Source organism: Mobula hypostoma, chromosome 9 (assembly GCF_963921235.1).
Source record: "Mobula hypostoma chromosome 9, sMobHyp1.1, whole genome shotgun sequence".
NCBI classification, from domain to species: Eukaryota; Metazoa; Chordata; class Chondrichthyes; order Myliobatiformes; family Myliobatidae; genus Mobula; species Mobula hypostoma.
In genome coordinates, this window is record NC_086105.1 from 110,979,567 (window position 1) to 110,990,685 (window position 11,119).

General features: G+C 43.4%; 1 protein-coding gene across 1 annotated transcript; it reads left to right on the forward strand.

Annotated features, from left to right (window-relative positions):
• The first annotated feature begins 283 nt into the window (after positions 1–283).
• Positions 284–11,118, forward strand: bud31 (BUD31 homolog). Its single transcript, XM_063058907.1, has 4 exons — positions 284–448; positions 6,237–6,359; positions 8,861–9,027; positions 10,526–11,118. Exons 1-4 carry the CDS (start codon positions 355–357, stop codon positions 10,574–10,576), a joined length of 435 nt encoding a protein of 144 aa, XP_062914977.1. The 5' UTR covers positions 284–354; the 3' UTR covers positions 10,577–11,118.
• Position 11,119: the final 1 nt, after the last annotated feature.

Below are 11,119 nucleotides of genomic sequence, written 5' to 3' on the forward strand. Positions count from 1 at the left end.
TGAATAATTTAAGATTTAGACTGGGGGAAAGGAGGGATTAAAGGCAGCCACAGGATTTATATGTTACTCCATTGAGCTACAGGCGGAACTCCGGCCCGTCCCTGTCCCTGCCCCTGCCCCTGCCCCTGCCCCTGCCCCTGCCCCTGCCCCTGCCCCTGCCCCTGCCCCTGCCCCTGCCCCTGCCCCTGCCAGGCCTTTGGGGTGGCTGCGCCCGGCTTTAGGGCCACCTCCAGCATAGAGGAGATGGGAATCGCCTGGTTATGACGGAGGCGGACGTCTTATTTGTGCGACGGCGCTCGCCAGGACCTGGAAACGGTGGCGGTGCCCGGATGAGCGGGTTCCTGAACCGGTGAGATGCCGAAGGTGAAGCGGAGCCGCAAACCTCCCCCTGACGGCTGGGAGCTGATCGAGCCCACCCTCGATGAGCTGGACCAGAAAATGAGGGAGGGTGAGTGAGATTCGGTTGGGTGGGGTGGGGGCACGGAGCCTACGCCAGTACCACCGAGGGCAGACGGCCCGGCCTGTAACTCACCAGCCAGACGCTACCCTCTGATCCCGGGCTGGTCCCCAAGGCAGGGAGGGAGGGTTGGAGAGAGGGGGTGGGATGCTCCGGCTATAATTCGTTTGAATGTATCACTGATGCTGCAAATATGAAAAAGGAAAACGCTGAAACTTATTTTGATCTCGTGCTGTAGCACCCCCCCCCATATCATGCAGAGATTTAGCCAGTCTTTATTTGTAAACCTTTTTGAGTGTTTTAGTTGACAAACCAAATCTCAAACTCCTAATTAAATATAGCTGCTGTCAATACGTTGCGTCTGTGTAGGTCCTTAGAGATATTGTCACCCAGGAGCTTGAAATCTCTCCACTTCTGGACCCTCTGAGAGGAGTTATTTGTCTTCACTCGCCCTACCCTTCCTGAAGCCCTCAATCAGCTCTTTGGTCTTGCTGACATTGAGTGGAAGGTTTTTGCTGTAACACCACTCCACTAGTTGGCATATCTCACTCCTGTACGCCTTCTGGTCACCATCTGAGATTCTACCAACAGTGGTTGTATCATCATCAAATTTATAGATGGTGTTTGAGCTGTGCCTAGCCACACAGTCTTAGCTATAGAGAGAGCAGAGCAGTGGGCTAAGCACACACCCCCGAGGTGCACCAGAGTTGATCGTCAGTGAGGAGGAGATATTATCACCAATCCCCACAGATTGTGGTCTTCCGGTTGGGAACTCGAGGATCCTATTGCACAAGGGGACACAGAGGCCTAGGTCCCAACACTAAGCACATCTTACCACCATTCAGGGCCCCAGACAGTCCTTCCAGGTGAGGTGACACTTCATCTGTGAGTGGCCAGGGTGATATACTGTGTCCGGTGCTCCCAATGTGGCCTATATATTGGCGAGACCCGACGCAGACTGGGAGATCGTTTTGCTGAACACCTCGCTCTGTCCACCAGAGAAAGCAGGATCTCCCAGTGGCCACACATTTTAATTCCACATCCCATTCCCATTCTGACATGTCTATCCACGGTCTCCTCTACTGTAAAGATGAAGCCACAGTCAGGTTGGAGGAACAACACCTTATATTCCATCTGGGTAGCCTCCAAACTGATGGCATGAACATTGACTTCTCTAACTTCCGCTAATGCCCCACCTCCCCCCGTACCCCATCCGTTATTTATTTATATACATACATTCATTCTCATTCTCTCTCTCTCTCTCTCTCTCTCTCTCTCTCTCTCTCTCTCTCTCTCTCTCTCTCTCTCTCTCTCTCTCTCTCTCGCTCTCTCTCTCTCTCTCTCTCACCCCCCCCCTCTCTCCCTCTCTCTCTCTCTCTCTCTCTCTCTCTCTCTCTCTCTCTCTCTCTCCCCCCCCCCCCCCTTTTCTCCCTCTGTCCCTCTGACTATACCCCTTGCCCATCCTGTGGGTTTTTTTCCCCCTTCCCCCGCCCCCTTTCCTTCTCCCTGGGCTTCCTGTCCCATGATTCTCTCATGTCCCTTTTGCCAATCACCTGTCCAGCTCTTGGCTCCATCCCTCCCCCTCCTGTCTTCTCCTATCACTTCGGATCTCCCCCTCCCCCTCCCCCTCCCACTTTCAAATCTCTTTTACTAACTCTTCCTTCAGTTAGTCCTGATGAAGGGTCTCGGCCCGAAACGTCGACTGTACCTCTTCCTAGAGATGCTGCCTGGTCTGCTGCGTTCACCAGCAACTTTGATGTGTGTGGCCTAGGTTTTGGAGCTTTTTGATCAGAACTGTAGGAACGATTAAATGCTAAGCTATGGTCAATAAACAGCATCCTGTCCTAGGTATTTGCATTGTCCAGGTGATCCAAGGCCACGTTGAGAGCCAGTGGGATTGCATCCGTTGTAGACCTATTTTGGTGATGGGCAAATTGCCGTGGGTCCAGGTTCTTATTGAGACAGGTGTTGATTCTATCCATGACCCACCTCTCAAAGTATTTCGTCACCATAGATGTGAGTGCTAATGGGTGATAGTCATTGAGACAGCTCATGCTACTCTTCCTGGGCACTGGTATCATTGTTGCCCTTTTGAAGCAGGTGGGAACTTCTGACTGTATCAGTGAGAGACTGAAAATGTCTTTGAATACCCCCAACAGTTGGTTGGCACGGATGTTCAGAGCCTTAGCAGGTACTCCATCGGCCCCCGCCACCTTGTGAGGGTTCACCTCTTGAAAGACAGCCTGACGTCAGCCTGTGAGATAGAGATTGAAGGGCCACCGGGTGCAGCGGGCGTACTCATAACGGTGGATTAATTCTCCCTTTCAATGCATGCATAAAAGGCATTGATCTCGTCTGGTAGTGAAGCATCACTGTCATTCGTGATGTTGGGTTTTGCTTCGTAGGAAGTAATGGCCCGCAAACCCTGCTGGAGATGCTGTGTATCTTTTCTCACTTCTGACTTCTGGAGTTGTTTCTTTGTTCTTGAAATGGCCTCTGCGTGTCATACCTGGCTTTCTTACACAGACCTGGAACTCCAGACTTAAATGCCACTGATCTAGCCTTCAGCAGACTACAGACCTCCTGGTTCATCCACGGCTTTTGGTTTGGGAATGTACAGTAAGGTTTTGTAGGCACACACTCATCCACGCAGGTTTTAATGAAGTTGGTGACAACTGTGGCATACTCATCCAGGCTCAAAGATGACTCCTGGAACACAGTCCAGTCCACTGCCTGTAGGTGCTCCTGTGCCTCCCTGGTCCATACCTTCTTGGTCCTCACTACTGGTGCTGCAGTCTTCAGTCTCTGCCTATACTCAGGAAGTAGAAGTACAACCAGGTGATCAGACTTACTGAAGTGTGGGCGTGGGATAGCATGGTAGACATTCTTGAACTTAGTGTGACAGTGGTCCAGTGTGTTATTTCCCCTGGTACTATGGGTGACTTGTATTATTTAATGACTTTGTCAGGCTGGCCTGGTTAAAATCCGCCAAGATGATGGTGAAGGCATCAGGGTGTGTTGTTTCATGCCTGTTGATCCTGTTGCTCAGATCATCTAGAGCCTGTTTGACATTGGCCTGAAGTGGAATGTACACCACTACCAAAATGATCACAGAGATCTCTCGCGGCAGGTAAAATGGCTGGCACTTAATTGCGATATATTCCAGGTCTGGTGAACAATATTGGGACGTCACCAACAAATTACTACACCATGAGGAGTTGATTGTGAGGCATCACCTCCACCTCTGCTTTTGAGAGACTTGATTAACCTATCTTGACGATGAACTGTGAACCCATCTATTCGAATTGTTGCATCTGGCATGGAAGGGGTTAACCAAGATTACATCAGATAAGGGACACACGTGGTCCTTGCGTCCCTCTGATACACCACCCTAGCTCTGAGATTGTCAGTTTTATTTACCAGGGACTACATTTGCCGGCAAGATAGTTGGTATCAGGAGTTAAAAACCTTGTGTTTTTTTTAAGGCACCAGCAGACCAGCCTGTTGACCCTTTCTTTTGCTGGCGGCTTCTTAAAAGGACAGTGTGCTTTCCACAGTCCGGTCTATTTCTGTCTGTTTTAAGCAGCAGTAATTGTTCACTCGCATTGAAACTTCATCACTGACTGTACACATTAATTATGCAGTTATGGTTTCTTAGCTGTAGCAGGCTAAAACGGGATATTTTGATGACTTCCATCAGCCGTTGAGGTTGTCCATGGTGCTGGCGCCCCAGAAGAAAAGAAAGATCAGTGATTTGAATGTCAATTCAGTACCTCCACGGATGCTAACTGAACTATCAAACATTTCCATCATCTCTTCCACCTATCTAGTTTCACTAGGGTGATACAATTCTGCAATTGCTGCTGGTCCACCTTGCGCATTCCCAGATTTGTTCTGAATCCACCTTCTTAGCATATTAGTAATGCAACATGTTAATCAGTCTCGTTATTTTAAATATTTGCTTTGATTGTGGGTCACTGGTGTGTCTGCTGAAACGGACATTCATTTGCAGCAGGTAGATTGATGGGGATGAGATGTTTGTTCTGTCGTCAGCTCAGAGTTCAGTGAGTAAAGTGCTATAGAGCTGTTCTCGATGATCGACATTTGAAGTCGACCATCCAGAGCATACTGTGTGTCCGTACTATCACAAGCACTTCCCTCATTGGCTGAGGGTGGGTGTTTATGCTTACTGGAGGGAGTTTCCTTGCCTATGTTTGACCCAATGCCTTGTTACATCAGGGGAGCTGATCTTACAGTCAATAAGTTCCAGACACATTTCCTCATCTTGTACTACCCTGGTGAATATCCTAGCTTTGGGTAAGTTATGAGTTAGGCAAATTAATAAACAGAAGTAGTATACAAATGCAAAGAAAAGAAGGCTAGACCTTATAAATTGTCAGGCTGCAAGAGAACAAGAAAGATGCAGAGGTGTTGAAGAGTGTACAGGGGGGTTTAGCAGGACGATATCAGCAACTTCCATAATGGAGAGAGCTTGGAAGGCAAATATAGTTGTCTTTGAAGTGGAGAAAGTTGAGAGGTAACCTGAAAAAATTCACAATGAAAGGTTTCTAAAGAGTGGATCCGGAAAAAATATTCTTTGGCAAGTGACTTAACAAACAAGTTGTGGATTCAAATTTGTGGACTAAAGATGAAGAGAATAAATGAGAGTTATCTTCTGTCAAGATGGTGAATGCTGATTTTACATATATATTTATATATTTTTTCTTTGGAAGTAATTTGAACAGACTAAGTTGTTCCAGGGTAAATTGTAAGAATTTGGACTGAGTACAACAGAGTTTTCCAAGAGTCAAAGCTGACATGAGGGGTGATACAACCTCCTGCACATTTCCATGAACTACCCAGATGTTAATGGGGACTTTTCTGAGCTGACTGTTGAGTATATCTGTATTTCTTGTTTAATACCCATGTTAAAACATGGCAACACTTGTGGGCTGCCCACTACACATCCTCAGACCTGGCCGTGGATGCAAATGACGCATATCACTCTATGTTTCGATGTACATGTAACAATTGAAGCTAATATTTAAATGAAAATCTTTTATCTTTAATGCTAGCTGGTCCATTCTGTTTTTGACTGCAATCGGAGGCATATTACCACTGGGTACAACTGAGTTATTTCAGAGTGCAGTTACAAGTCAAAAATACTATTGTAGGCTTGGAATCACATGCAAGTCTGACTGGCTGTTTTTAACTATAACTTCTCAGATACCACTGGTAGCATTTTACTTCAAGTATATTTAAATATTTGGATTCAACTTCAAAAACTGTCACGATGGGATTTCAATCAGTGTCTCAGCATTATTTATGCAGATCACTCATTAATTACTAATTAAATGATACGGTCATTAGTTTGGCGTAGCCTACCTGTCACCAAGTCTGAGAGCTTACATGTGAACCATCCGTATTCTTGCAGCCGAGCCAGAAAATAAATAAAAGCACAATACAAAGTTTCTATTTCTGAAAGTCTTTATTTTTGATGAAAGAGTATTTGTTGATGTACAGCGCAGAATCGGCCCCTCGAGCTGTCCCTCCCAGCAACCCCCTATTTTACCCTAGCCTAATCACGGAGAATTTACAATGACCAATTAATCTCCCAACCGCCCAACTTCGGACTGCGGGAGGAAACCAGAGCACCCAGAGGAAAGCCACACAGTCAAGGAGAGAACATACAAACTCCTTACAGGCAGCAGTGTGATACAAAGAAATGTCTGAACTTGCATTGAGTTCCTACTAAACTAATTTAACTTTTTTTTTGTAGCTGAGACAGAGCCGCATGAAGGGAAGAGGAAGGTAGAATCACTGTGGCCCATCTTCAGACTCCATCACCAGCGAACACGTTACATATTTGACCTCTTCTACAAGAGGAAGGCGATTAGCAGAGGTACAAATATTAAATAGTACAGGTTTACTACTAATATTCACTGTATGGATAAATTTGTGAACTATTGGAAATTTCCTCATTCAAAGTGAAATACTTGTGTCTTTAAAAGCAAAATTGTTCAATTGAATCTATTTCATGTTGGTATATAATCAGTGGTTAAATTGTTGAAAAGAGACTTGACTACATCCAAATAAATTTCTACCCAGGTACATTGCAATATATTTTGGAATTTAAAGAATCCACTTGGCCTTTTGCAGAGTAGCAGCCCTGCCACAGCATCTTTTCCTTAGAAGTCTTGTGTTCATGACATTCCCACTCTTGCCAATGGCCTGTTTTTATGAGGCAAAGGAATTTTAATCAATATTTGAATCTTATCTTTTGTGAGAACGCAGAAGTACTGTCTTTTTTTCTCAGCCTCTTGCATACTGTAACACATTGGTAATCAATAAAACCTCCTTCAAGCTCCAACTACACCGGGACTGGAGTTTACCTATCTGCCTAGCTTAAGAAAATGGGAAAAGTCTTGAAAGAGGGCAGAATACTTTGTGTTTTCTTCTATACTCTTGCTGGTTTAGAATGAGAATGTTGATGTGGACAGTACAATGATTCTCATTTGAATTTAATAGAGCAACTGAGTCTTGCTTTGATCTAGACATCAGTGGAATTATGTGTGTTGCTTGCTTTGATCTGTTGCTTGCCTGGTACTTTATCATAATGGATTCACAAAGTTTGATACTTTATTTTAATGTTCACCCGTTATACTATCTTATTTTTGGCACAGCGTTGATTAAATATTCTGTAGGTCAACAACTCTAGATATTTGTATGGAGAACATGACAGTATTGACTGGGCCAATATTCCCCTTGGTTTCGTTGTGATGTAACACCTGGGTTGTCCTTGGGAACCAGCAGCAATTATTCTCGATATCTTGCTGCATCATTTTAGAACTCTCAAATTATAGTTTGTTATTTGGCTCTTTCTTGGTCCAAACTGACAAAGGGAGTTGTATTTACTTTTACAACTCCTCTTATTTTATATAAATATGCTACATTTTAAAAGTTTTGTGAATACTCAAACACGAAGTATTTTGCAAGCTATTTTTCTCTCTCTCTCTCTCGCACACGCACACACATAACTGAGAAGTGTTCATGGTTTTATTTTCCATTCAGATATCTGATGGCAGAGGGGTAGAAGCTGTTCCTGAAATGTTGAGTGTGTATCTTCAGGCTCCTGTACCACCTCTTTGGTAGTAATGAGACGAGGGCATGTCCAGGGTGATGAGGGTCTTTATTGATGGATGCTGCCATTTTGAGGCAGCTCCTTCTGGGGAGACTAGTGGCCCATGATGGAGCTGGCAGCGTTTACAACTTTCTGCAGCCTTTTCTGATCCTGTGTAGTAACCCCTCCATACTAGACAATGGTGCAATCAGTTAGTATGTTCTCCATGGTATGTGTAGAAATTTGTGAGTTTCTTTGATGCCCTCCCAATTCTCCTCAAACTCCTAATGGAATATAGCCGTTGTTGTATCTTCCTTGTAATTGTATCGATATGTTGGTGCCAGGATGCTGACACCCAGGAGCTTGAAACTGCTCACCTTTTCCACTCTGATCCCTTGGTGTGTGATCCCATGACTTGCCCTTCCTGAAGTCCACAATCAATTCCTTCGTCTTACTGATGTTGAATACAAGGTTGTTGGTGCGACAACACTGATCCAGCTGATCTGTCTCACTCCTGTACGTCTTCTCGTCACCATCTGAAATTCTGCAACAGTAGTTGTGTTGCAGCAAATTTGCGGATGACATTTGAGCTGTGCCTAGCCACACTGTCATGGGTATAGAGAGAGTAGAACACTGTGCTAAGCACACACCCTTGGAAGTGTGAGTGCTGATTGTCAGCAAGGAGCAGATGTTATTTCCAATCTGCACAGACTGGCCTCCTGGTGAGGAAGTGAAGAATTCAGTTGCAGAGGGAGGGACAGAGGCTCAGGTTTTGGTTAGAACTGAGGGTATGATTGTGTTGAAATCTAAATGCATGTGCTTGAAATCTTCTGTTTATGCATTGAATTTGGAATTGTTGGCTTTGTTCTTGCTCTTAATAGTGCTTTATAGGGTACAAGTGGTTCTACGATAGTGTGCAGTAGAACTAGTTAAATTTTAACAACCCGGGAGATTATTATTAATGGGTGTTATGTTCTGTCTGTATTTCAAAAATTACAATACTGCTTTTATTTTGTGACTTGCAATTATTTGTGCAAGTGAGGAAAAAGTTTTTGAGATTAGAAAGTTTGCAAAATGAGTGGCATTTCACAGGGTTTATAAATGGTTTGTCCTGCTAGAGGGAGTAAACCCACTGTGTGTAGGATGTTTGTTTTGGCAAATCTAATTTGCATTGCAAAGTTGTAATTGTTTCAATTTTTCTGAGGAACTTAAACATATTTGTATCCTGTTATTGGCTGTTTTATAAATGGCACCTTGGGTAACATCACAACCTTTTTCTCTAGAGCTTTATGATTATTGCATAAGGGAGGGGTATGCTGACAAGAATCTGATTGCCAAGTGGAAGAAGCAAGGCTATGAAAACCTGTGTTGTCTTCGTTGTATTCAAACCCGAGACACCAACTTTGGAACTAACTGCATCTGCAGAGTTCCCAAAAGCAAGCTTGAAGTGGTGAGTTTCCATCTTCATTCAGTAAAAAACATTCAGACTTGCCGAGCTATATCTATTAACACAACAAGAGTTTGATCCAACAGCAATTTGTATAAAAAGATACTATGAAATATAGTTTCAACTACTTTAAAATTGTCTTTTGAAAAGTTAATATTTAATCCACAGTTCATTTGCTTACAAAATCATTATTTCCACAAGATAATAAGCTTTAAGTTTGTTTGGGATTTTTCAGGTTGTGTAAAATTGAAAGTTTCCAGCTAAATGTGTATGTTGGATACCACTGTCCCCCTCGCTGAAAGAAAACAGCTTTCAGTAATTAAAGACAAACTGAAAGGAAGCTGTGGCCTTGTAGTGCATTTTTGAGAGCAGAGAACTTTCCTGTTACCTATGCTGTACTTTCATATCTAATTGTGGCCAAAACTTCGGTTACTGGTGTCCACATGTAATAACATACTTTGGATATGCAGTGTCTGCACCCGCTGGAAGTCCTTAAATTGATTAGCATATCCCTTGAAGCAGGTTCCTTTAATGCCTTTCCATTTGCTCATGATGTAGACGTAGACAAAAATGTAGAAAATGGTGTTCCCTTGTGAACCACAGATACCATGTACTGTTGTGTAAATACAGGCTGAAGACACTGACACATGTACTGTTGTGTAAAGAAGCTTGCAGCGATGGGAATAGGAAAGAGCATAAAGAGCAGATTTATAAACCAGGATGAAGATTTTAGAATCGAGGTATTGGGACCCGGGAGCCAGTGTTGGTCATCAAGGTGATGAGTGTGGAGTACTTCCTTGTGATGGGTAGAGTATAGAGTCATGAGCTTTGGATAACTTGGACGTTCTGGGGATTGGGCTAAAATGGGTTAGTCTAGGGTTAGTGTAAAGATGAGTGCTTAATGCCTGGCATGGACTTGGTGGCTCAAAAGCTTGTTTCTGGGCTGCATCTCTCTAAGATGACTTTGAGAGAATTTGAATAGCCAATTCTGAATATTAACTAAGGATGAGTGTTTCAGTCATGAATGGATTAAGGTGTGGCATGAGGTGTAGATACAAAGAGGGGATTTTGGAATGGATTTGATAAAGGAAAGAACTCGGCTTGGTGTTATGTTGGGTTCATTTGCTGCAACTGCTCTGACTTGGCCTGAAGCAAAGGTCAGGGATAGGACGGAACAAGTTGCAAGGACATAATCTGTCATGGGGCTTTGGTGGTAGCTTGAACCACAGGAAGCACTGGTATATTTAGGACAGGAATTCAAACAAGCAGCAAGTGTGCAGAGTTGGTAAAGCTGGCTGTGCTTTGAGAAAACGTGGAAGGACCAAGGTATAATGAATACAGAACAATGTGGGTGGTAGGATAGGTAATGCAGGGCTCTAGAATAGATGATGGGGGGGGTGGGGGGGCACCGGTCTGTATATATAGTTTACTCACGATCGGTATTTATACATTGAAACTGTGTTCTTAGTCATTTATTTATTGTTTTTTTTTTCCTTTGCAGGGAAGGATTATTGAGTGCACACACTGTGGATGCAGAGGTTGCTCTGGTTAACTTTTCTTTCTTGGATGAAGTGGATTTTCGTCCATGTACAATCAATCTTATTTCTGATTTAGAATATATGGACCATAGTAAGATATTCTGTAAATGCTGTAGCTTGCTTCTAACTAACTTTCTTTTTGAATGGAATGGAATAAAACTTTTTTAAAAACTGAAGTTTGTGAACACTGTAGACTGCGTAAACCAACATGAACCCAACATTGCATACAGACTGGTTGGACAGCAAGCTCCCCAGTCTGAAGCACCATCTTATGAAGGTAGGGCAGCTTGATGTGAATGTAATGCAACAATTGTACTTGTGCATAATTTAAGTTTGGAAGCAAAACTGTTTTTTGCCCTGCAGACGACTTTTTAGTAAGTGATTGGAGTCACCTTGACCTATTTAGTTATGTCATAGCAGTAACATTTACTTTAGACTACCCAACTATACAATTGTCTTTGATGGTCCTCTAGATTATAAGTAATCCTTTTTAAAGCTGCTTATTGAACTGTACTGAAGCTTGTTACAAAATAAAGATTTTCTTTTTGTTCACTTAC

What these genes read in the sequence shown, in the direction of transcription:
- bud31 (XM_063058907.1), top strand. Translation starts at nt 355, where the DNA reads ATGCCGAAGGTGAAGCGGAGCCGCAAACCTCCCCCTGACGGCTGGGAG. An exon ending in GGACCAGAAAATGAGGGAGG is followed by an intron (nt 449 to 6,236) that starts GTGAGTGAGATT and finishes TTTTTTTTGTAG; the next exon opens with CTGAGACAGAGCCGCATGAA. An exon ending in CCAAAAGCAAGCTTGAAGTG is followed by an intron (nt 9,028 to 10,525) that starts GTGAGTTTCCAT and finishes TTTCCTTTGCAG; the next exon opens with GGAAGGATTATTGAGTGCAC.